Below are 27665 nucleotides of genomic sequence, written 5' to 3'. Positions count from 1 at the left end.
GTAAATAGATAAAAAACAGACATTGTTAAATTTATAATTAACGAATTTGAATTAGCCTATCCTACAGCATAGCTGTATATGTAAACAAGTTATTGTCATTTTGCTATTGTGGTTCTCTAGCTGCTTAATCGCTAGCTTGGTGCATTACTTGTGGCAGTTAAAATAACTACGTTATATGATCAAATTGAACCAAAATGTTGATAAAATCTTGCGTTTGGACCGTTTTTGGGCTAAAACCATCAACTCTATTTGCCAACACTGCCCCCCACCATTAACGTAAAATTTATTTATAGGTATGCGTTTTTTTTGTGGTTGTTGTATTGTTCAGAGCTCTGTACGTTGCTCACTATAGCTGTAGTTTTTGTGGTTGTATTACAGAGATGTTTGTTTATAACACTTTAAAACTTAATGTACCAAACCTATGTATTTTCTAGCTGGGGGAATTATATGCATTCATGTGATCGCCCCCTCTGGTATTTTAGACGCCCCCTCATCAGCGCTCGGCTGGCGCCGGCACTGTCTGTCACGTGCGCAGCTCAGACATTCACGTAACCCCGCTGCGCGAATCAAAAGGTTTTTATGGAGGCAGATGAAGGTGAGTGGTCGCGCAGCTGACGTCTTCACCTTTTGAATCGCGCTCAGGCGCGATTGCGCTCACACCACAGCCTTCCGCGCCTGAGCCCAAGTGAACCGCGCTCCGGCCCACCTCTGCAACCCGGCCGTGGCGCGAATAACCAATCCGCGCCCGGGCGCGGAACAGAGCAATCACACTAGTCAAACAAACCAGGCTTTGGGGGTCAAACGCGCCCGAGCGCGGTTTGGTTTGGTCAGTGTGAGTGCGCCCTTAGTAGTATGTAGTTTAAAAAAACATCAGTGTTTAGTTGGATAGCATTACATGGTGTTTCTCTAGCACTTGTAAGTTCTGGTCATCACTCAGAGTTAAAGTCTGTCTAAGATCAGAAAGGTTTTGCTGCAGAGTCTGTTGGGGTAGTTGGCGCAGAACAATGATGTGGGCGTCAGGCGTCTTAAGCAAAATCTTCAGCTCCTCTTCACTGCTCCCCAAAACACTCACACCATTGACCTCCACCAGCCTGCAACAGAGATCCGCATCCTCAAAACATTGACACCAGATAAATCAATAATCTATATGAATGCAATATGTATTAAGCAGGTATATTTAAACAGTTTTCATGATGCAAATCATGCAAAAAAGCTTAAATGTGCAAAGAGGCATTGCAATATTGAAATAATCAGCACAAAGGCAAACCGTCTGTTTATTTGATTTTATGCCCTCAAAATGTCCTCAGTGGATCACACGAAAAACTGAAAACATATTTTATTTAAAGTCTAGTCATTCTAGAAATAAGTAACTTTAGCCTTTATATTTATTTGCCAGACATTTGGCAATTAGCTACCAATACACAAATCCACTCAGTTTCCAGTGCTGCATATGCAAATTTTTTATTTGTTTTTTTTCTCTCCCTCTGCTTCTGGTTGACCAAGACTCATAACATGTTTTTCATGTGTTTATGTATGTGTGTTTGGATGTACTTATCATGGTTATGAGCTCACAAATGGAACGCTTAAACTGCAAGTTCTTATATTCTCGCTTTTTTGTTTTTTACCTTTTCCTCTCATACTCAGCCATCCAAGTTTTACATTTCAGTGTTTTCCTGTTATTCCCTCTGCCTCCTAAAAATTTCCATAGCAACATGGGAAAAAACACCAGGGCTGATGGAACCTCTGTGATCCTCTCTGCTCTTAAAGGCTGGAAACTTCAGAACGTCTCTTGGCTTGTTTAACGAGAGGCCAATTAGAGGTTTAATTCATCAAAACATCTATTGCACTGAGCTGACCTCTTTTTTCTCACATTCTTTCACATATGAATTGTTTTTTTAAGACCATGACCCAATGGTTCGAGTTAATGGAACACTTAAAGGAACAGTGTGCCAAAAATGAAAATTCTGTAATCATCAACACTGTAGTTTTAACGCTATTAATATCAAGAAAATATGCCTTTAAACTATAAAATATACATGGTTCATTTTATGTAAGATTAAACCAATTACACGATTCTTGTAGTTCAATGGAATAGCATTGCATTAGCAGCACAAAATGTACTAGGTTTGATCCCAGGTACCTTGTAAATACCTTTAGCTAATATAAATGTATTGATATGTACCTGTCATTTACACACAGTGGAGTACCCTCACTATGTATCACCATCAGACCTCGGCCCTCCACTCTGCGTACACAGAAACCGTAATGACCGTCTGGATTTGCTTTCATCTGGGTGGCCACAAGCATGACAGGAGACTCCAACGAGACCAGCTGAGTCAAAGATATGCTCGTCCTCTCAGTTCTCTCCTGCAAGAAAAACAGCATCAAAAGCAGTGAATAGCTGGCGGCTCTCACTGTTGTTTTATAGTGCCTGAACTAGAGAGCCGTAGACTCTGAAAGCGTGAGGTGTCATAGCTGACAGTCTCCTCTGAGCTGACCACTGAACTCTATAATTTAATGAGTCAACGTACCTGACAGACTCCACACTATGCACAGCATGTCGAGTCTTTTAACACATGCAGACGCCATTACTAATGTTTTAAAAGGTTTATAACAGTTTTAAACCCGTTTCATCTGCAAGCTGTCATTTATATCAAGCAATTTTTACTAGTGAACGTTACTAAAACTTTATGGGGTGGTTTCCCAGACAGGGTTTAGATTAAGGACAGTTAAGAAGTGTTTACAAAAAACAATACTGGTGTACATCTTGAGATCAAATAATGACACTGATATATGTTAAGATACGTCAGTGCAAGGAGTTTTTAATTTAAGGCAGCTCAAATATGCATTTTAGTCTGGGACTAAGGCTACATTTACACGGAAACGATCTAAAGGGAAAACGCAAAAGTGTTGTTGCGCTTTCACTTTTTTTCCGCGTTGATACAAGCGTTTTGGGGGGGGATCTGCATGCATATGGTGACGCAAAAGTGTGTGATATTTGATTTGGTATGTACTCCAGGCGGTTAGGTGGCAATATGTGAAGCAATGACACACAACAACACCAAGTCCACGCACCTGCATGCATACAACCTTCTTCCTTGTTCTCCCAGGTCTCGTCTAAAGCTGTCTGGTTTTTCTCTAATAAGTATCAACAATTTGATAGAGGTAATTAATGCATCTTCTCTGATCAGTAATACTAGCTGTGAATACTTCATACAATTGCTGAAATTACTATTTATCAGAGCTGCTATGGCAACTTGAAGGTCCGACATATGGAAATAATTAGACATGTTTGTTGTTATTTTCCTGAACTGGCGCATGCCTGTGATGTAAACGCGTACACGACAAGAGCCACCGTAAGCGTTTTTACCTTTTAGTTGGAAACGTGACGGTAGAGCGTTTTTAAAGCGTAACTAAACCCCTGTTCAGAGCCTGACTCCACCCACTGGCAATATTTGAAAAATGCAAGAAAAGTGGACAGACGCCAACGGAGATAGAGGGGACAAACTAAGCTCATACAAAGATCGTAACAAGGGTGTGGTGAGCTTCAAATTCCTTACATAGGGTCGTACCACTTATGTCACGCGGTACCGCAACAGTCTATAGGAAAATTCAACTGCAGTAGCCACCGTTCAACCTGAAGAGGGCAGCACTTAGACATTTTTACACCATATATTATAGCACTGAAACACTTTATACCCAAATGTTTAAAAAAGTTACTCAAATCAATGAACAGCACTAATAAAGCCCCATTCTTACAGATCATTAACTATAAAAGTTGGTTTAGGGTTTAGCTACTCTTTAAGATTTCCACACATTTTTACCCTTGAGCGTTCTCATGTAAACAGGTCCTAAGATAAACCCTGTCCAGGAAACCCCCATAAAAGGTACCACTAAGCCTCAGATACGACCACAGATAAAAAGTCGCCAAATAAATACTTCAATCACAAAATTTATTTTGGAGTTAAGTATTTAAAATGTTCAGTGCATCTTGATGAACCAAAGTCCAAAAAATAAATTACAATACACGTAAGACTTTATCTAAGGAGTTCATCACAGGTAAGCGTCATATAAGATCATATAAGCCACACAGCCCCAAACCAAACGCTGAGACAAAGACTGAATACAGGAAGTGAGATGGATGCAGAATGATCGGGTTTCTTTGAACACCCAACAAAAAAAGGTGAGGGCTTGACTTTACCGGCGTGTGAAAGCCCTACGGCCACAGCTACTGAGCCTCTCCCCAATCGTGGGCACCAGACGGCTAGCTCACGCAGGAAACCCCCCTGAGAAACGTTTAGGAGCCCTTATCACCCCACAGTTTGGGTTCCTTTGGGCAGGATGCATAACTCAAACCTTTTCAAATTTGCCCTGTTTACCTAAGAGACCCAAGCAAGAGGGCAGGTACTTTGAAATTAATCATTTTAGTGACCTTTGAACATTTGACATCTTTGCTCTTTATTCAAATATTTTCTTAAATGTGCATTAAACGTTTTGTTTGCATGTTGCATTGATGTGTCTAAAGAAAAATGTGTTTAAAAGAATTTAAGGAGGTTTGGCAAGAAATTACACACAACATGTGCAGCTTATAAAGACACAGCCCAGGAAAATGGCTACCAATATTAACAAAGGATTAACAAATATACTGTAAAAACCAAATAAAATTGTAGCCATTGTATGCTTTATTACCTGTGAGATTTTTGTTTTTCTATGCTTTTTTCTAAATTTGAATAAAAACCCGAATTCCATAATACAGTATGCTATGGTTTGCCATTTTGATGAATTAATTTTTTCCAAAGTTTTGGCCATTTTGTACAACACACCTCATTTTTTAAATCTTACCTGAAGGGGTATAAAAAGCAAATATTATACACCCCCCCCCCAAGACGTTACTTTTGCCCGCAAATGTACTTGTTTCAGATCTCATCTACCACTCACATTAACCTGGTGGTAAGAAACAAATTACAAAAGTAATTCTGGTCCCTGAGGTAACAGAAACCAGAGAACAAGATAAACATTAAAAATACAGAATGAAACTTAATAAATGGTTTTTAGAATCGTAAAAAGTTGGGAGGTGCTGCACGTTGCATGAGGGCACACCTTTAGAAATCCCCTCACTCGTGATAGATAGGAGATGAAGCCATGCCAAATCCTGGATTGTAAGATTATGTTTCGCATGAGAAAGGATGGTATTAATGGCATACGTGAAGAACTGTCAGTTACAATGGATTCGCAAGACCCTGGAGTGCAGTGTAGCGTTGAAATGGCAACCTCAAGATGGACTATAAATCTCTGACAGAGCCACAACTATTAGCCACTGGGCCTTTTAGCCGCCATTGCAGCTCAACACAGTGACCGCCGAGACATCACGAAGAGGCAATAATATAAGTGAGCCCTACTACCGAGAGCTCTCGTGCTTGGCCGCAATTGCAGTATCTCAACCACCTTTCCCATGAGAATAGTGAAACCTAATCTGGGTCTATAACCTCGATCTCTGGCTTGAAGGGAAATGAGGCATATTTAAATTGAAATGAAAAAGTGAGAGAGATAGAGAGAGGGGGGTGGGAATGGTTTCGTGGAGGATGGAGTCATGCTATATTATTTTGAGGGGTTTTCCCCTTTAAGTTCTCTATACATTTTAAACAATAATTGCTCTATTTCTACAACTCCTCCCTCCCACTTCCTGCTTATTCCGACATGCCGACGGATATCACAGCCGATGATGAAAAATTTCCTTATTGTCAGATGATCTCAGGAAAATAAATGGCAGCCTGCTCCTTATTAGGCCCGAGCTTGTATTAGTTCCCAGACTGCTCTGTGTCCTGACCTGCGCCTTTCCCCTGATTAGGTCATATGATAAACATTAGCGCCACGGCTTCGTTCCCACCAACACAGCACCTAAAGACTGTGGCCTGAGGGCGGCAACGTGACACGCTCTTTTCTTCCAAAGCCCCAGTCGGCATGTGTCTTTTCATGGCACCTCGTTAGGTCTCAACCGATGAGATGAAAGAGCCGCTTTAAAGCAGGACGGAGGTGGGAAGAAATCAACGGCACGGCCACAACCTGGATAGTTTTACACTTAGCGTCAAGCTGCTCCCAAGCATTTCGTCTCATCCTGGCATTTGAAAAGCGAGCAGCGTTGTGGTAAATCAGCTAGCTAGGAGACCATGAAATTTCCATGAAGATGTTTCAATAGAAGTCAAATAAACTCGAGGCAAAAACAAACAATATGAACGAGCAATAACTATACGTTAGTGTAATCGAAGTGCTTCATGTAGATTAACTGCATTCATTTTTCCCCTCAAATGTTTTTGTATGACCGTACGGTGCAGTGCTTGCATATCTGGAAAGCCAAGACTGTAATGCTCACATTAGTACCATATGTTCAGCCTCATTAAAATGTGGCCAAAAATAATAACCACTGGCCTGCATTCACATGTCAACGCTATATCATTTTATACTGCACCAGGACCCCCGGAGAACCTCGAGGAACATGTATCAAAAAAGGGGGTTTCTGTCTCACCTTGGCCTGGATCTTCTCCAGAGCTGCACGCAGGTGAGCCACCTGCCGGTTGAGGTGGACCAGCGTGATCTCTTCTTTAAAAACCTGGCAGTTCAGTCTCATCTTCTCCAGCAGCCGGACTTCTGCTCGACTGAGGAGTACATAAACACAATGCTCTGTTAAGCATAATCTTAATCGAATATTAGGATTGGGATCATTCTGGAAAGGTTTGCGATCAAAATGCGTTTCTTTGATTCAAATATTTTAGATTACTCTCATCCAAAAACCTTGAAGCTTGAAAGATATGTTTGGGAAAACACTCAAGACCTAACGAAACAGAAAACAATAAGAACTTCAAGTTAAGTGGCTTATCAAGTAATTCATGACAACCTGGACATATTGATTCATGGCAGAATTTTCACACACTCGTATTCATTCCTGCACTCAATCTTTCCAGCTGGAAAATATGTCAGAATAAATCAAAGGTCGTAATGCTGAAGGAAAGCAGGAAACAACCGGGTGAGACCCACACTGGCCTTTCCTTCAAACAGCCCCTCTTTATTTATACACCTCATAAATTAAACAGGTACGGGTTCGTGTTTAACAAAGTTTACTGTCTTTTTACATTATGAGATCTTTCTATCTTTAAATACATTTTACACATTTCATACTGTATATGAGCTTATTATCATGTTATAGTCTATTTATAGATGTAACTTTTTCTCCTAATGATGCAAACAAAGGAGTAAATTTTAACCAGATATGCTACGTTTGAGAGTATTGCTTAACATCGTCAGAACCACATAGATGTTATATTGTATGTTAGGGTATCATTAAAACCCTAATACTGGCATGATGGGTGCGGTCAAATTATAGATGCAGAACACACTGCTGGAACGAGGTGGACCAGGCAGTGCTTTTTCAAAAATTTGGGAAATTACGAAAGATCTGTGGTTTTTACATTCCTGTCGTCCAAGCAACCCGAAGCACTGACGCCACAGAAAAATAAACTAAATGAACTGTAAACAGAGCATCAAAAATCACAGGATACAGGGTCTCTACGAGGAGGAAATTGCATTCAGGGCATCCAAAACCAGCTCATGGTTCATCATCAGTTCTTCCAGGTTTCCTTTTGGAAGAGACACACATCATTATCCATGAAGACCAATGGATTAATCTTTCCCACTGCAATTCCCTGCGATAATCCCATATTGCTGTCGGACTGCCACTCGTATTATGTTCTAGATCAGTATGTTTTATTTTTAATAGCTGTTCAGTCCTATAACTCTGATGGGAATTGCTATCGTTCAAGCCATTGTTGGCTCCTAATGTGATTTTGGAGGAGTGTTTTTTGATTTATGGGTTAAACAAGTCTGTGGTTAAGCTTTGTTTCACAAAATACACACAGGCATACCTTAAAATATATTTTGAAACCGTTGCATGCTTTAAAATTGCAAACTGTTGCTACATAAGGATAACAACCACCACAAGCATTTTAGTTTGTGTATGCATGTAACTATTGTATGCATTGATATACTGTAGTTTCAAAATCCAGATTTACTATTCCAACCTAAAACTGCACTATAGGTTATTTTCAACCTAGCAATGGGTCAAAAAGTGATGAACCCAACACATTGAGTTGTAATTTAATCTATGCTGTGTTGTTGCAAACAAAAAATGCTGGATTGATTTAACCCACTGTTGGGTCAAATATAAACATTTTCTGGGTTAACCCTTGTGTGGTGTTCGGGTCTGTGGGACCCGTTTTGAATGTTTACTGAAAGAAAAATTATGCAATTAATTGTTGTTTCAACCTCAGATTCATTGGCCTTGGCTCATTTTCTATGAAGAACATAAAAATAAACAACTTTATAATTAATGTACACTGTACACCCCCCCTACACAATTATATTACATATGTGGTGTTCGGGTCCACTGGACCCGGGGTTAATAAAAGTGTAAAAATTGAATGTGCTATGTAACTTTACTCTGTTTTTCTCCTATCTGGGACTCCTGTGAGTGCATGAGTGTGTTTGTATACATGTCTGTACATATGTGATGGATGCATGTCAGAGTTTTCTCCTTCTGCTTTTGCTGTAATGCCGCAAGGATACAACATGTTATATGCCGTGCATGAACATTTGTCTGTACCTACTGTCCCAAACACTTTACCTTCTGTCTAACAGGAACCATTCTACATTTTACCATATAAAAAATCCATAGTTTTATTGTAGTAAAAGAGTAATAATCATGGTTATTTGGTATATTGATTACCATTTGTAAAACCATGGGTTTACCACAAAACCTAGGGTGTGTGTTCCTGCTACAGTATTTATCACGTTGTGGGGACCAAATGTCCCACAAAGATGTGTGTGTGAGAGAGAGAGAGCGTGAATAATAGAAAAAGTAAAATATTATCCATGTATTTTCATCATTCTAAGTTGTGGCCAATAGCAACACATTGTACTTCAATGTGTGTGGACCAGATGGACACAGTATATGTGTATAAAATGCAAGAAATGCATACACAACACAGCTACACATAAAAAATTTGCTTCTTATGTGTTGTGTTGGCTGGCATGAACAGGTTATGTGTTTAGTGTGGATGATGTCTTATGATGATACGGCATCTGTTCAGTTTGGGGCCTGTGCTGTGTAGACTGACACGAATGAGTACAATTTCAAAAAGTTCAAATAATTAAACATCAACAGTGATGAAAAACTTTGTTTCATTTATACTTATTTAAGATAAATATGATTTCCCCCCCAATATCTGGATCAGAATAGAATTTTCTTCTTTTATTTCATATTACCACAAAAACTAATGGCACTTTAGTTTATAAATAGTCCTCTACCAGTGGTAAATGACCAATATTAACCATAAATTCTGTCTATATTACTTGCAATAAGGCTAAAGTTAACATCTGTAAACAATATTACATAAATTTGTATGAATGCATTGGTTTAAGATACTAATAATGCTCTGGGTCCACCAGACCCACAAACATCGTCTAAGTAACAAAAATACGAACACCACACAAGGGTTAATTAAACCCAACAGCTGTGTTTGTCACAAATTATTGACCCAACACTGGGTTGAAAAGAACCCAGCATTTTTTTAGAGTGTCTTATTCCTAAAATCCCAAAAAAAGATATTCCTAAAAAACTATGGCAAATTAGCATTTTAAGTTAACCATATTGATATAAAAACTACTGCTCTAAGCTGTATTGGGTAGATACTGTACTATTAATGTATTGCTAGTAACTGTAAACATTTACCAATTTATAGTTTTTGTAGAATAAAAGAAATATAAAGCAGGGCTGGAACAACGTGTCAACTTAACCGATTATGTTTTTTTCCTAACCAGCCGCAATGGATTCTATATAAAGCATTAAACATCACTACATATAGTGCTTAAAGGAATATTCAATTTTCTTAAAAGAAAAATCCAGATAATTTACTCACCACCATGTCATCCAAAATGTTGATGTCTTTCTTTGTTCAGTCGAGAAGAAATTATGTTTTTTGAGGAAAACATTGCAGGATTTTTCTCATTTGAATGGACTTTAATAGACACCAACAATTAATTCTTAACTCAACACTTAACAGTTTTTTTCAACGGAGTTTCAAAAGACTATAAACAATCCCAAACGAGGCATAAGGGTCTTATTTAGCAAAACGATTGTCATTTTTGACAATAAAAATAACAAATATGCTCTTTTAAAGCACAACTTCTCATCTAAATCCGGTTCAGCGGGACCTAACGTAAATGCGTAGTGACGTAGGGAGGTCACGTGTTACATATATAAAACGCACATTTGCGGACCATTGTAAACAATAAACTGACACAAAGACATTAATTAGTTTCATTCCACATACAACAACGTAGGAACGGTCCTCGTTCTCAACACTTGTAAACACTGGGGCGGAGTTTCGCGTTCGTCCTCTGTGACCTCTTGACGTCATGACGTATTGTGTGGGGTCACGTTGGCGCATCACGACCGGATTTAAACGAGAAGTTGTGGTTAAAAAGTGGATATTTTTTATTTTTCTTGTCAAAAATGACAATCGTTTTGCTAGATAAGACCCTAATGTCTCGTTTGGGATCGTTTATAGTCTTTTGAAACTCTGTTGAAAAAAAATCGTTAAGTGTTGAGTTAAGTATTAAATGTTGGGCTCTATTAAAGTCCATTAAAATGAGAAAAATCCTGCAATGTTTTCCTCAAAAAACATACTTTCTTCTCGACTGAACAAAGAAATACATCAACATTTTGGATGACATGGTGGTGAGTAAATTATCTGGATTTTTCTTTTAAGAAAATGGAATATTCCTTTAATACGGTTGTGTTCACACAGCATTCTGTGTTTTTTACAATCTGTCTAGTCAGCCTCAATGTCTGATGCAGATGGCACACTTTTCTGGAAAAACTTTAGCAGCTTTAAAAGTCAGATTGGTTGAATTACGCAGGGTTTCCAGGAGACGTGTGTGTCGCGTTAAATCATGGCTGCCTTGAAAAACACAAAGCCGAAAAGTATGCAAGGTTCACGGAATAAAGACGTCCAAGAGTTTTGATGCGTCAAAGCGAAATGTTATTGGTTGCTTTACGTGTCAGTCATATGTCAGTCTCTTGTGAGGTCCTTGGGCATTCAAAGTGGCCATGGTTTTTCAGACTTTCGGTACGCAAAACTACAAGCTGCCCTATGTACTGTGCATGCATGACAACTAGAGTTGTAACGGTATGGCGGTATTGGCATGCACGGTTATCATACCGTGAACATCTGCTTATCCACGGTTGCGCATATGCAACTTCATTTCACGTTTCAAATATCCAACATGATCTCTCGGAAAGTCGTGTTTTAGTCACAAAAAATTTAATTAATTTATTCATTAATCAGAGCAGTGGCACATGCACAAAAATGTATTTTTTTGTGTCACTCACACAAATTTCTATAAATAGTTTTTTGTGTCCATGTCTTGCCTTTTTTGTATCATTTTATGTATTGTTTTCTCTTTTTTCCACCTATTTTTAAATCATTCTTGCTTGGGGTTAGATTTGGGAATGTACATTTGTGTATTGGTTTCTACATATTTCTACATGACTTTCCATAAGATCAGTCTGACATATCATACCATTACAACCCTATTGACAGAATTTCCAAGTGACCAGATGCAATGCTGAACATTTTTTTTCATATAAAATGTACTGTAGCTTGCAGCTGAAGTGGTTGATCAGGACAAAATCTCTAAATAACACGTAAAGATACCTTTTCTAGTGTGTTGTGCTGTCAACACAGCACTAAAATAAAGAATAATTATCAAAACAGCACACATGACATGAAAAGCACATCACCAAACTACAAAGAGCTCATACTTTATCTTCTGCGCTGGTCCAGTGTTCAGATTGTCCCTGAGTTTTTGAAGGCTCTGTCTTTTACTCTTCAGATTGTTTTGGGCTTGACTGAGACATTTCCTCAGTTCCAAGCTGTCGAGCTGCTCAACATCAATCTCTCCTTCCATCTTCTTCAGCTCTGAACAGAAAGCCACCAGGCCGTGGTAAATCTCTTGAACCTGGTTATTAAACAAAACATAGCTCTAAAAACATAATCATGTTAAGTTATATGAATTAATCTATAAAAGAGACTTTAGGTTCAGACAGATTGACATGCATTGGTCCATAATCCACTATTCCATACAATAGAGCAGGAATTATTTACCTGTATGATGACATTTTGAAGGGAGACCACCTGTTGGTTAAGTTCTCGAATCTTTCCAGCACTGTTTGGAGTTTTGCTCTGGATATCATCAGCAGTACAAATAACGGCCTCTGCAGAATCTGAATCTTTCTGTGTTTTAAAAGGCAAAAGTTATCTTTGTACTCTCTCAACATACAGTATCCCTCTACTAGATTGTGTCTACTGTACCTTTCTACACAAGTGAAGCTCCATTAGTCTCGTTTCCGAACCAGGCAAATCTCCAATCTGCTGCGCAGGGGAGAACTCATCTAAAACATGTGGAAAAATAGAGATGGTATGTAAAAGTAAATTAACTGTGTAAATTCCAGAGCACTTACAAGCCACAAGCCATATATATGGTTCTCTCTGAACGTAAGGTTAAATGGTTTTCTTTTCCATATAGATGGCAAAAGTAAAAGCCTTAAATATAATACAATAAATCGGCCATACATTGGTTTGCTTTTTTAAGGATTGGCACATACTCAAAGCACTATAATGGATATGGTAGACAAAAATGTACTAAAAAATCAGTATATTAACATCTACTCAGTGCATTTAAAATAAAAGTATTCAAGTTACCCTTAGAGTCTAAACTAAAATTGTTGTCATTTATAATATTGTATACATTGTATATGCTTAAAAGGCTTAAGATCCTCATACAGAAGGGTTCAAAAGTCTGAAACGACAATAACAGTCTGTAATGAAACATACACTCGCCTAAAGGATTATTAGGAACACCATACTAATACTGTGTTTGACCCCCTTTCGCCTTCAGAACTGCCTTAATTCTACGTGGCATTGATTCAACAAGGTGCTGAAAGAAAAATTTTGGACCATATTGATAGGATAGCATATTGCAGTTGATGGAGATTTGTGGGATGCACATCCAGGGCACGAAGCTCCCGTTCCACCACATCCCAAAGATGCTCTATTGGGTTGAGATCTGATGACTTTGGGGGCCATTTCAGTACAATGAACACATTGTCATGTTCAAGAAACCAATTTGAAATGATTCCAGCTTTGTGACATTGTGCATTATCCTGCTGGAAGTAGCCATCAGAGGATGGGTACATGGTGGTCATAAAGGGATGGACATGGTCACAAACAATGCTCAGGTAGGCCGTGGCATTTAAACGATGCCCAATTGGCACTAAGGGGCCTAGAGTGTGCCAAAAAACATCCCCACACCATTACACCACCACCAGCAGCCTGCACAGTGGTAACAAGGCATGATGGATCCATGTTCTCATTCTGTTTACGCCAAATTCTGACTCATCAGACCAGGCCACAATTTTCCAATTTTGGTGAGCTCATGCAAATTGTAGCCTCTTTTTCCTATTTGTAGTGGAGATGAGTGGTACCCGGTGGGGTCTTCTTCTGTTGTAGCCCATCCGCCTCAAGGTTGTGCGTGTTGTGGGTTCACAAATGCTTTGCTGCATACCTTGGTTGTAATGAGTGGTTAAAATTGCTTAAATCATCTTTCTTTCCTATTCTGACATTCAGTTTGGAGTTCAGGAGACTGTCTTGACCAGGACCACACCTCTAAATGCATTGAAGCAACTGCCATGTGATTGGTTGCATTAATGAGAAATTGAACAGGTGTTCCTAATAATCCTTTAGGTGAGTATATAATTTAAATATAAAAAAATCCAAATAGATTAGTATAAGATACTTAAAACCTTAAAACAAAGAATCTTAATAAATAAAACTATAAAATACGTTGGTTTTGCAACATTTTCAAAACCTAAAATTGTGTGGTACTCAATACTCAATCAAATTCTCACCAAAAAACAAAAAAATGTTCTGCTGACTGTACAATGTGTAAAGTTTTAATAATTGATTTAAAAAAGCATTTTTAGTGATCTCAAACTTTTAGACCCTACTATACTGTATGTACATACCAACCTTCTTTGCCCTTAAGGTTGAAATGATCTTTGTCCTCATTGATTCCCAGCATCCTCAGACAGGACTCCATCACTTTACCCACACTTGTCTCTCTAGGAGTCCGCAGATGAACAATTCGATCTGATGCTGAAAAAATTCACGAAATGCAATTTTATTGCATTTTTCTTAGCTTCAAAAGTAAATGCACCCTAAACATGGAGAGAATGTTACCTTTGATTGTGATTTCCACAAGATGTGAGTTCTTTTGACCAATGGTGTTTTGCTCTTTCTGCCTATGGGAAAAACATGAAACATCCTCAGATGGACCAGTAAATACAATAACGCATACACTTTAAATAATGTAGGAAGGAAAGTAAAAAGTCTCTACCTGACTTTGAAGGAGCACCTGTTCATGTTGATGCTACTTATGTGAGGAGATGAATTTGACTTGGTCATAGACACCAAAGCCGCTGTGAATTTCTCAACGTTGTGTGGACCAAACATTTCTGTTTCAAAGACACACAGATTTTATATATACTGTATGTATAACTTGGATTTGAACTCTGTAATGGTTGTGTGTATGGTACCTAGGAGGGCATCGAGTCGCTGGGTGGTGGAGTCTGGTGGATGTAACTCATTGTAGATGGCCGAAAGCAAACTCTCTCTCTCCTCCAGGCTGGACACTTGAAGGATTTCAAGGGTGTTGAGGTCAATAGAGGCAATGTGAGATCCATTGAGTTCTGCCTCTGTAGGGTTTGATCCACCCAAAGCCACAGCGTTATTATTAGCATCAATCCAATCTGGTGCTTCTGATAAATAACACTTATGTATCTTTAAAATAGCTCTTTATTGGTTCGAATCCTGTAAAAATAGGTTCTGTAAACCATTAAACAGCAATGGTAAAGATCTCTATGGTGCAACAGTATACCACCTATTAAATGTTATTTTCTCTTTTATAAGTAAATGCATGGAAATTCTTTTTAAACTGGTGCAATAGGCTACAAGTGCAAATGAGTTAGACATAATCTGAACAGTTATTGCTTTGCGGTGCTTTTGTCTCTTTGAATGTTTTGTGGGAAAAAAAAGAAAATGGGTTGGAAAATGACAAAAACAAAAGTGCACACTGTGCTTTACCTCTAATGAAGGGAAGACATTTCTGTAAACCAATTTTACTAAACCACCGGCAGATCTCTTCTGTGTTCAACTCCGCTAGAGTTTTGACTTTTTGCTCATTAGAATCCCGCTACATATAGACAGACACAAAAAAAACAAATACAAATTAATTTTAAAGGTCATGGCGTGTATGCATACAGTACTGACACATTCATCCACTTAAAATAACTGTTTAAGAGTTTATCACTTCATGTTGATGTAAGATGAAGGACATGTTCACACAAAAAGACCAATTTAGAACATTCCACCATAAATGACTGAAAATAAGACCAACTTAACTTTAATAGATTTTCATTTAACCATAGATTTTTCGGCTTCCATAACAGACGCAGCATGAGTGTACTTGTGTATAGCCTAAAGCTAATGTTTTTTTTACACATTTTACACAAAAAGCAAAAAGTAGCATTACCTTTACCGTATCTTCTCCAATGTGATCATTTGAATGGGGAATGTAGGACGCTGAGAGAAGAAAAAAATTATACTAATAAACATTTGCATTTTCATGAGTGATATAATTATTAACTAGCACATACACTGCTGATTTGTATTACAATTAGAAACATGGGTGTCTTCAAAAAATAATGACTTCATAGTTAATTTGTGCAAGCAGCTTACGTGTTAGAGATAAGCGCCCTCTAGCAGCCAGCAGTGTATTACAACCTGTGGTTATGTTGTTTTCCTTGAACAACTTTTTAACAACATTTAATTTTATGCATTTGTAAAATTAGAAATGGTTTTATAAACATTTGTGGTTTAAAAGATATTTTGGAGCATCTACCCTATGCCCAACCGTTTTTTCAACTATACAATGCAAAATTTGACTTTCTTAGTATTTTTGTCTTGTTTTGAAAAATATATACAATGGAAGTGAATTTATGTTTAAAACAAGCAAAAAAACTGCTAATGGGGTAAGACATTTTTTCTCAAATTTTTCCTGAATTAAGGTAGCGTGCACACCAAAGCCAGCAGCTAGGAATTTTTTTTGCGGTAAAAGCCAGTGCTCTGCGGTTTTTCCGTACTTAGGGGCTGGACACACCAAAACTTTTAAACGCGGCTGAAAACGCCTTGAGGACGCCGAATGCCAGCTGTTTTTCAGCTGAGTGCCAGCTTTCTTCAGCTGAGCGCTTTGGTAGCTGTGATACTTCTGCTGGGAGCCGGTTGGTTGCTGTGGCAATGTCCCGCCCCTCCTCCACTGTGATTGGGCAGCCGTGTGAGAACAGACATTGACGAGCGGAGCTTTTCTCCCAAAGTTGAATCTCTTTTCAACTCTCTGCGCTGAGTGCCGATTTTCAGCGCGGAAAAAACCCACTAGCTGCTGGCTTATTTGAAAAACGCCGAGCTTCCATTGGAAACAATTGAAAACATGCGCCGGCCGCGGGCGTAAAAGTTTTGGTGTACACAACCATGTCAGTTCTCACACGGCTGTCGAATCACAGTGAAGGAGGGGCTGGACAAATATCACAACAACCAACCAGCGCATTTTACAATGACTGATAAACAAAGCAGAAGTATCACAGCAACCAAAGGGCTCAGCTGAAAAAAAATTGAAAAGTTCTTTTAGCCTGTTTCAAGATTTTTTTTAGGTCATTTTGCTTGTCAAGAAAATGCATCTTAATTAAAGAATTTTTAGATATGTGTACTGAAAACAAGACATAAATACTAAGTAAGAAAGTCATTTTAATGCAGTGTATTAAACACAACACACAAATGAAAGGTACAGTCACAGGTTTTTATTGTGCAATTTAGCAATAAACAGCAGAATAAAAGTTGACGTAATGATGCTATCAGTCACAAGACACACAAGATCCAATGCTATTTCACAATTAAAGACATATAATACCACAAGGCTGAATACTTTATTCTGATGTTTCACAGGTGTTGATTTTTTTTCTGTAAAACGTACACCTAACCTGTTAAATGCCTTAAAATAACCACCATAGCAATGTTTGTGGTAACCGTTGGATAAGTGTAATAATTGACTCCGGTCCTTTGAATTGTTTAAAAATAATGCACACCTGCTGTGTAACGGCAATGTAAAGTATTGGCCTGTCGTCAATTATTTTTTAATACGTATTCTTCTGGCGGCAGTTTTTGAATAAGTGAACTCACTGAATCTGAGATTTACAGCAGACAGTGATAACTTTTTGCATTTTTTCTTCATATAAATAATAATAATAATATAATAAATAAATGGGTATGTTATTTGCTCAAAATTCCTGAATAATGTAATATGTAATATAAATTAAACTAATTCTTCTGGTTTAAATAGAAAATCCTATTCCAATACATGTCATCATTGCTAAATTATAACCAAATTTATTAAGATTCACCTGCTGCTGGTAAAGGGGCTAATTTAGTTAAGGCATATTAAAGTCGTAGTTGACAAATGACCAAAACAATCATATGGGTTGGAGGATGGTTGGCCAGTACAAGACCAAACTAAATTGTATAAAAAGTCAATATATTTACGCATTTTGACTTACAGTGCATTTGAGCAAGTAACAACACAAGGCAAAGTCACTGTCCATCATTACCAACAGTTATCCTTCGTTGCCGTGGTGACCCCTCATCTTCAAGAATTTCATCTCCTCCTTGACGTTTGGAGTAAGAGGTAGGACTTTTCTTAACTGTATCACCCAAACTACAGGACCTGACTGCAGTTTTCTGCGATAGGATGCCAAATAAGAGTATTAATATATGTTTTATAAGTCATATTCCTGTTTAAAAAATTTGTGATGTTACCTTTTGGTTTGTCAGCATGCTTATATTACTGCTAAGAGGCAGTAGTCTCAGCTCTTCCTTTAGTAACTCATGCCTGCTGGCATCTTTGTTGCTCAGGTCATCTACAATAAATGAGTAAAACGACACATCAACAAGATGTCAAAATTATTGCCCCCATAGCGGATGGGAACGAAGAACCCAGAGAACTTTGTCTGGGTCACTGAGTTCCATCTCTGGGAAACAAAACAAGTACAACTTAATGCTAACATGGGAAAATTTGGTCCCGAATTGCCGTCTGTACACTCCAGAGCACCATATTTGGTGTATTGGGCTATGCGGACCACAGCTGAAAGCTTGGTTGGAATTTGTGTCAAATTAATAATGTCAGCCGGAAACAGCTCCTTAATCTCTGTATGCTATTGCTAATATTTGATCGAATGATGTTGAGGGAAGACTGGAATAGTTTGCTTTTACTGTGGTTATTTTGGACCCTGCAGCATCAGTCATCAGTGATTTATCATGAGTCTGGTCCACATACTTTGAGATGCATGCCAGCACACAGCACACAACGTGATCGTGAGATGTTGCAAAACTAGCCTGGCACTCATAAAAAGACAAGCTAGAGGACTGTCTGGCCAACTAGTGGCATAGTTTAGTGACCAATGACATCCTACGTTTCCCACAGACAGCAGACATTCTAGCATTCCCATAACCACACTGCTTTTGGTATCCCCCTTTCTTTTCTAATAAAAAATAAACAAGTTGCTGGGAATCGTCACACTGAAATGATGATATTAAGTCTTGTCGGAAGTCGATTCTTGGTTAGAAGAAACAGCGTGTGTTTAGCATCAGTGCCAGCTTTGTACATTTCCCAAGGGAACCCTTATATCAACAGTTAAACATCAGCAGTGCCAAATTTATTAGTTGAAACATGAAAGCCTAGAATAAGTAAACATACTTGTGGTAACTTTGCAAGTCACTATTACAATAACTATTACACTAAATCTAATTGAAAGCACAAGAGACAATAAGGGGACAATTTCTTTAAATAAAGAAATTATCTGCATGTCCATATAAGTAACTACAGTATTAAAACACAAATAAAATGTTTATTTGCAAGGGCTTAGTTAAAGCGATACTCTGGCCAAATATCAAAATGATTAACTCACCCTCAAGCCATCCGAGACACAGTATATATGTCCATCATGATTCACTGTGCATTCACACCAGACGCGTAAGAGACGGCAAAAACACGCTATTAGTGCGTAGTTGGACACTTGAACATTTTGAGTTTACTGGTTTATTCACGTGCAAACTCGTGTCATGGAAGGGGATTATATAGCTCAAATTAAGTCAATTTACCATATTATTCGATCTCCTCACTTACTTTCTTCCAAACAAGATCCTTTTAATTCCTGTAAAAGTCCCAAGATGTCTCGTATAGCGATGATGATTGTCCTCCACTGTTGTTTTGTTCTTCTGCCTCCGCTCTCTTCCTGTAATCATGAGACTGCTAGAGCAAGATCCTGATTGGTTAACTTGGCGCGAAAATCCGCCAAAGGTCAGATTTTTTTACTCCATTCACGCTTACCACGCCGTAGGATGCCTATTCGCGTCTTTCCATTGACTTAACATGTAAATTACTCACACTTGCCACCTCTTCCGCGTCTGGTATGAACGCACCATCAGACAAACACATTTGAAGTTATTTTAGTAAATGTCATAGCCCTTCCAAGCTTTATAACAATATACGTAACTTAGGGATCAGGGAACAACGTATGACTATAAACCGCAAAAAATTGCATCCAACCTTCACAAAAGTAACCCACTTGGCTTCAAGGGGTTAATAAAGGTCTTCTGTGGGTAATCAATGTGATTTTGTAGAAGAAAAATATCCATATTTCAAACTTTATAAACTGTATTAACTTACTTTCGGTAACGATGCCATCTTTATCTACATACAGCGCGAGTCCCCTTACATGGAAGTCGTCCTTATGTTTCTAGATGCGAGTTTCATCCCTACGTTGTCTCAGACGATGACATGTTTGTCCTCTGGTGGCTACCATATGGGTGATTTTCACAAAATCCAGATTTAGAAGGTGTCCAGCATTCAAATTTTTAAAAGCCCTTGAAGCCTATTTTTTGCTTAAGATCTGATTAAGATTAAAAGATTAAGGTCTGAACTAACTATAACCATTATTTTTAGAGGATTTAAAAAATATAGAATTATTTAAATTTTTTAGATTATCATTATCAAAATTATCATTACCGCGACATGATATTACATTAAATATATGCATTTACAAACTCATGTTTTGGTAATGAGAACTAAAAAGTTGTCTAGGTACTATGACAAACAAAATGCCAACTTTTATATGGAGAGAAAAATAAGAACTGTTTACCTGATTGCCATCTTGAGTGTCACAGTCAATTTTGTCCCTTACAACTAATTTTTTTGTTGAAAATGTTAGTGCCTTGAAGGCTGAAACAATAATTGAAAATTGTTGCGGAGGATGAGAAAATTGGTCTTGGACACATTTATATTCCTTATTATTGTCTCTACATTTACCAATGATCACCAAATGTTTCTTTACTGTAAATGTTTATGGTATAACATGCACTGAAGCTTTAGATTTTTGGATTATAAATATTTCCATGTCAAAGAACCCAAATCCAGTCATGGACACTTAAAAAATTTCCCTTAAATGCGGAAAAACATTGGTTTGTATGATGTCATTTGAAATCATGTGCAAAATACATGAAGAGATGTTTGTAACTGTATGCTTCATATTTTGATACTCTTACTTTGCATTTACTTTTTTTTTATCAAAATGTTTCATGACATCTCATAAGTCTTCGCGAGAATCACCCATATGCGTTTTGACATTGAGGGGTGAGCTGTTGGTTGCAATTCGCAAACTCACCACTAGATGCTGCTAAAATTAACACACACTACCTTTAAAGGGGTCACCACAAAAATTAAACTTTTGTCACCATTTACCTCATGTTGTTAATGAGTTTCTTTATTCTGTTGAACACAAAAGTTGTTATTTTGATGAAACTCATACAGGTTTGAAACAACTTGAGAGTGAGTAAATGATGACAGAATTTCCATTTCTAGTAAACGTTGTAAGTTCTCTCCATGTGCTCTGTTTGTTGACGTAAGGTTATCTACATTAGACCATTTAACCAACTTTCAAATTAGGGTTTGTCTAACAAAATGAACTGCGTAGTGTTTTACAGCGCTGTGGACTCTGTAAAATGACATTTTGTTCCACTGTATACGTGTGGACATGGATAGAATGACAATAAACTTGACATGACTTGAAAAGCAGGAGGAGAGAGTGACTATTCCAGTGAGAAGTCCAAGTAATTTGACATTTAAATGGGAAATGAAACTGCCCTATTTAAACAACAAAAGCTGTCTTTGTAAACCTACACTTAAGTAAGCTGCATTAATTAAATATATTCAACTTGTTATTAAATCTATTTAAAAAATTGCTCCCTCAAGGTACAAAGGCAAAAAAATTAAGCAATGTCTAAGATTATAACATAAAGCTTAAAATGTCATTTTTTTTAAAACTGGGCCACTTTGCACGATCTGCGCAGTGCAGTCGTGGCTCTGACCTTTGGACGTCCTAGACAGCGAACAGGAAGAGGAAATGTGCATGGCTTGTACTGCAGGGAAAACTGTGGACTTAAAAGAGGTCAAGACCTGAGGAAACCAACAACAAGATCTCTCTGCAGAATAACACACATATGTGTACAAAAGATAAACACATTCGCCTCATTGCAAACAGTCAAATGCAACACAGATTAATAAAGTTTTGAAACCATGTGGCTTGAACTGTCTGTACTGCACTGATATTCAGAGGATCAGAGTCAGAGAGGCCTTGGGGATCGTGGGAAGTATCTAGGTCTTTCCGCCCTGCCAGCTGTTTCCCCCTTCTCCACAGGACCCCACTGTACTTTGAAACAGTTTGAAACACGGCACCATTCGAATCACGCTCTCTGAACTTTTACAAGAATCATTTATTGGATAGTTATTAAAACTAATGACACTTTGCTAAGACGACAAAGCTGGTGGTGGCTTCAGACTTATGTCACAACCTACACATAAGCTGTGTCATCAAGTGATGGGGTGTGTAAAGGGTTTTGAAAGGCTCGGATTGCCTTTGAATAAGACATATGGACCACTGGAATGCAATGCTTGAGAACAGGTCATATGACTTCACACTTGGGAATCCTGGATACAAAAGCGGTCCCTTACCACAGCTCAGACACATTGTCTCAAACAGACGTTTCACCATTGGTCACAGACCGGTGTCCCAGTTAGAACACAGACATCAACTGTGACTCAATAGGTGTCGATTCTCTTGACCAAACAATAAACTGTTTAGTTCTCAGTAAAGAGGAATAACTTTTCTTGAAGGCAGTGAGTACACCGGAGATGCGCTCGTGCTTTGTGCACGATGAGACCTGCACTGTGTTACGTCCACCCACACGTACTAAACTGTGCCCTTTAAGAAGAAAACCACACCTGAATGAGGGCTGCATGAGGAAGGGATATCTCTAGTCAAATCTTGCGTTTTAAAAGGATGAGTCAAGAAAAAGGACAATTTTGAATTCATATTTCAAACCAGAATCATTGCGATGTTATGCTTTATCTACAATAAATACGTCCTGGGTGTGTCTTAATCAGCTCCCTTGTTTAGTAGTCAGGGCACTGATCAGGGAGTCGGCCAATTTAAGGGCGGTCTCAATCGCAAAATCCAGTGCACTGGAACAGTCGTTCCCTAAAAATTCCCACAATGCAACACAAAACAGTGAGCATTGATGGTCCCTAATCACGTGAGCTTTTCTGAAGCTCGCCAACCGAAAATCACGTGATCCAACTCAATAAAGTTCATGAAATGTGACAGAACTTTTATAAAGTCAAACGTTTGTTTTAGTTTTAAATATAAACACACATGGCAACACAGTAAGGGACCACAGACTACTCAATATTTATATATATATATATATATATTTAAAATGTATTTATATTCCTCAAATTTTATGCATGGATATGCAATAATGACAGCGTTTTTCACAATGTACTGTTTAAAATGAAGTCAGAGAGATGTTGGTTTTGGTGGTTGTTGATGAGTAAAAGCTGTGAGTGAAAACAACGCGCTTAAGCAGCCACGTGACAGAAAAATAAGTGAATAGTTCTTAAAAGATGCTTTTATCCAATGTGACTTCCAAATGCATTTAACATTTTGTCTAAGGAGTCAACAATACAACAATAAGTGTAGTATAGCCTACAAATCTTTGTTTACTGGATGTGGGACTGGAGTTTAAGCAAATCAACTAAAAAAAATGACTTCAATTGGTAACACCTAAAAAAAGTTTTTGCTCAAGTGAAAATACTGTAAGTGAAAAATGTAAGTTGAAAAACAAAACATTTCAGATTTTACCAATTGAAGTTGATAAGTTAATTTTTTAAGTTAATCCTACTGTTCACTTTTAATGCACTGTAAAAATTCCTTGTTGCACTTACATTTTTAAGTTCAATCAATTTGAAATTACTTTACTAGTGAGGAATTGCTATAAATTATAAAAATAAAGTTGAAATAACTTAAGCTAATTCAACTTTATTTCTACACTATAAAAAAGCTGTAGTTATGCAGCTGTTTTTTCCAGTAATTTACTGTAGATTTAAATAAGACTGATGTTACGGAAACTTGGGTTATAGTCATGCAAAATTAGATCAATTATTCTTGTCCATGGCACGAAATTCAGCTTTTTTCATGCCTTGAGCACGAATGTCTTTTTCTTGACGCAAATTTCTTATAAATAGTTTTTCATGTGCATTGCACAACTTTTTGTTTCATTTTATGTATTGTTTTCTCATAGTTTTCTTACCATTGCCGCTTGGGTTGGGGTTAGAATCACTTTCTGTTACATTTTTAGACATCCTAACCCCAACTATAACCCACACTCCAGGCGAGAATAGTTTTAAAAGCGGAAGAAAAACATGTACAAACCAATACATAAAAGTACATCCTAACCCAAACCCCAAATCTAACCCCAACCCCAAGTGACAATGATTGAAAAATGGGGGGGGGAACAATACATAAAATGACAAGAAAAATAGAGTTGTGCCACAGACACTAGAAACTATATAAAAAATCCATGTTTCACAAAAAGGCATTCGTGCTCAAGGCACAAAATAAAGCTGCATTTCGTCCCTTTGACAAATTTTGCGTGACTATAACACAATTTTCCGTGAGATTATGTTGATTTAAATTATTTACTGGCAACAGTTTGTTCAAAGTTACATGAACATTAAACATCAACAAGTCTTTGTATTTACAGAATAAAACTATAAAATAACAGCCTCATGCAAAGCATTCTGGTAATCAGAAATCCTCATCAACCTTTTTCTGTTTTTTCTTCAAATTTTGGTTCCCAGAATGCTTTGCCTAAGGCTGTTATTTTAGTTTTATTCTGTAATAATAAAGACTTGTTAATGTTTAATGTTCAAGTAACTTCGAACAAAATGTTGCTAAGTAACATACATTTAAATCTACAACCGGCAAACAGCTGCCAGTAATACTGTACAGTATTTTCTTTAAAGGATGCCTGGGCAATAAACAAAAAATAATAAATCTATACATAAATTATTTTATACGTGAAAGAGGATGTGAAAATAAACTTCATGGCATGACATAAATGTGCCTGTTAATAAAGACAAAAATGGATTGTTAAATAAACCTAAATATTTATAAACCTCCTACAACCACAGATTGAGTCAATAATAATAATTTTTCATACTGTACAGTATATCCAAAGATGATTACAAACCTTAAGGAAACAGCTTAATAAACTATTCATCACATTTCTTGCAAAGTTTTTACATGTGATTAATAAATCAAATTAGCTCCGGGGCACCCATGATGAAACTATTGTAAAGATTCATCACAAAACAGACTCACCCAAATTATGCTCTGTGAACTGTAGTAAACTGACTCCAGTATTGAGACTCCCTGCCAAAGCAAACATAAGAATTGACAAGTTCACAAGAATATGTCATGATTCTAGAAAAACCGCATGCCCTCCAATCTTGTATAAATGTGCCAACGGCTTCTCACAATACTGACGTAAAGAAACGTCTTACTTTTGCGTGGGTATTCAGGAAGCGGGGGCACTTGAAACATACTCCTCAAAAAGTGAACGGTAGACTTGTCCACTTTGCTCCTCGTGGCCATTACATCTTCCAATTTAGGTAAACCTTCTTCATTTTTGATATCAGATTCTTCATCTCTGACTGGTTTCTCCACACCTTCCTCACAATCTTGCTCTCCACTAACAGCACTTCCGATACTGTCCACCCCTTCGCTGCCCGATGTTTGCAACATGCTCTCTTCTTTCGAATTCATGTCGAAAAACTGGTCATCATCTATAACGTCAGAAGGTGTTGGTGGTATGAGATTGATGACTGGTGGTCTCAGGAGATCACCATCACTATCACTAGTGCTCCCATATAAAAGAGCATCTACAAAGTCCTCCTCATTGCTCCCCAGATGAACTGTTGACTGAAGCGGTAAGGAGGAAAGAGGTGCGAGCTTCTTCTTTTGTGCTGCCCTTTGGCAAATGGACACAGAACTGGCAGAACGACCCATGGTGCTCTGTTGAGGCGGCCTGCAGTGCTCCACTTCAGAAAGGCTAAAGCCAGGGTTGTCTATGCCCAAATCTTCAACAACAATATGGATGCTCTCATCATCCACAACAGCACTGGGATTTTGTGGATTCTCCTGATCGCAGTCTTTCTCACCTGTCCGAAAGCAGAAGCAACACACGAATCTTTGTACCACACCGGTGGAACGTGGGTTATCTGCATGTTCTGCTGTGTCCATTACTACTTCTTCCACATTTCCCAATGCCCTGACCAGCTCAGACCAATCAGAAAAACTAAATAGATTACAAAGATAAGCATGGGTCTTTGTCACCTCTTTCCCCCCATGCACCAACACAACCACAGCAAAGAAAAAACAGACCTCCCAAAGCATCAATATGCAAGACCCTCTCATCGAAACCTTTCCAAGCTATAAAAAATAAAAACCCTCTTTAGGTTGTTGCTTAGCAGTGCTCTGAAAGAGAATAGGATGAGGATTTATGCTTTGGCCCATGAATACTTGAGATGAATGCTAGGTTCAATTAAGGGCCTTTCATATGGAAAGTACTAAAAACACCGCTTTGCTGTGTGTGTGAATAAAATTAAAAGCATAAGCTAAGTGGTATGTATAATGTATCTCAAAGCAGATCACCTTCAAGAAGCATCAGAAAAAATACAATTCATTTTGAAGAAGCACTATTGGAAGAAATTGTGTGATTCTCACAAAATTAGATAAAACATTTTGATAAAAAAGTAAATCCTTTCAAATTAGGAAGCATACAGTTACAAACATCTCTTCATGTACTATTTTGCACATGATTTAAAATGACATCATAAAATCAATTTTGTTGTTTTTTCCACATTTCAGGGGAAAATTTTCATTACCCCAACATGTCCATGGCTGTATTTGGGTTCTTTGAGATGGAAAATGTATAATTAAAAAATCTAAAAAATAAAAAGCTTCAATGCATGTTATAATATAGACATTTACAGTAAAGAAACATGTGGTATTTGGTGATCATTGGTAGATGTAGAGACAATAATAAGGAATAAAAATGTGTCCAAGATCAATTTTCTCATCCTCCGCAACAATTTTCAATCATTGTTTAAGCCCTCAAGGAACTAACATTAAAAAAAAAGTTGAAAGGGACATAATTGACTGTGACACTCAAGATGGCTACCAGGTAAACAGTTCTTATTTTTTCTCTCCAGATAAAAGTTTAAATTTTGGGTAACACTTTACAATAACAGTACATGAATAATCATGTACTAATACATAAATTAATAATCAGTTTAATATGAACTAATGATGAGTTAAGCTATTTACTAATCAATAACTAACCGTAACTATGTTATGAGTCATATGAATTCATGCATGAATTACACCCACCTTAACTACACATTAATACATGTTTGTTAGTTAATGCATTAACTAACACTTTGCGTACTCCATATCAAACAAGCTCTCCAGAAGAACGAAAATAACTTTTGTTAATGCAAAATGTTTAGGTTTGTAATGCAAAACTGTTTATATATTTGCTCCTGCAGCTGAGCTAAAAACATTGAATGGCACTGGATTTCTTGCAACATTTACTGTTAACCTTAATCATTAAATATGCAATTATGGATTAATAATTAAAATTAGTTCCACTGCTGCCATTAAGAGTGACAGACGCTATTCTTTCTAAATTTAAATCAGTGTTAGCCTACAGACGATGGTTATTGTGTCAACTGGCTTGTCTTATTATCAAAATGCACATACAGTATTTGTTTTGTTCTTCTTTTAAGCCATTATTACTCCTTCCAAATGTCTGACTAATTTTCACATTTGCTCCTCTCCTTTAAAACCACCAAAAATTTGGATTTTGATGAGCTGAATTTGTATAGAATGTGTAATTGATAACTTTTTAACAGTGTACCCCTCCAAGAAAAGTCATTATGTAGGGCCTACACAATAATACATTAACAAGTCATTAATTTATGTTAGTTTA

At 37.5% G+C, this 27665-nt stretch overlaps 1 protein-coding gene across 1 annotated transcript; it reads right to left on the bottom strand.

Annotated features, from left to right (window-relative positions):
- Positions 1 to 877: 877 nt before the first annotated feature.
- On the bottom strand, positions 878 to 25915 carry LOC135786484 (uncharacterized). Its single transcript, XM_065295952.1, has 16 exons — positions 25177 to 25915; positions 24995 to 25045; positions 18036 to 18136; positions 17828 to 17957; positions 15709 to 15752; positions 15255 to 15363; positions 14708 to 14866; positions 14509 to 14626; positions 14352 to 14413; positions 14142 to 14267; positions 12426 to 12505; positions 12219 to 12347; positions 11876 to 12072; positions 6524 to 6653; positions 2183 to 2367; positions 878 to 1091 (listed from the first exon to the last, which is right to left on the bottom strand). The coding sequence occupies exons 1-16, from the start codon at positions 25913 to 25915 to the stop codon at positions 878 to 880; spliced, it is 2574 nt and encodes an 857-aa protein (XP_065152024.1).
- Positions 25916 to 27665: the final 1750 nt, after the last annotated feature.

This window comes from Paramisgurnus dabryanus, chromosome 20 (genome assembly GCF_030506205.2).
Source record: "Paramisgurnus dabryanus chromosome 20, PD_genome_1.1, whole genome shotgun sequence".
Taxonomy (NCBI): Eukaryota; Metazoa; Chordata; class Actinopteri; order Cypriniformes; family Cobitidae; genus Paramisgurnus; species Paramisgurnus dabryanus.
This window is presented reverse-complemented; position numbering and strand designations above follow the sequence as displayed.

Bases quoted from the DNA above. Each gene is read 5' to 3' on its own strand.
- LOC135786484 (XM_065295952.1), bottom strand. From the start codon at position 25,915: ATGGACACAGCAGAACATGCAGATAACCCACGTTCCACCGGTGTGGTA. The intron at 12,506-14,141 runs GTTGGTATGTAC...CACATGTTTTAG, and splicing joins CAACCTTAAGGGCAAAGAAG to ATGAGTTCTCCCCTGCGCAG. The intron at 2,368-6,523 runs GTGAGACAGAAA...TTTTTCTTGCAG, and splicing joins TGGAGAAGATCCAGGCCAAG to GAGAGAACTGAGAGGACGAG.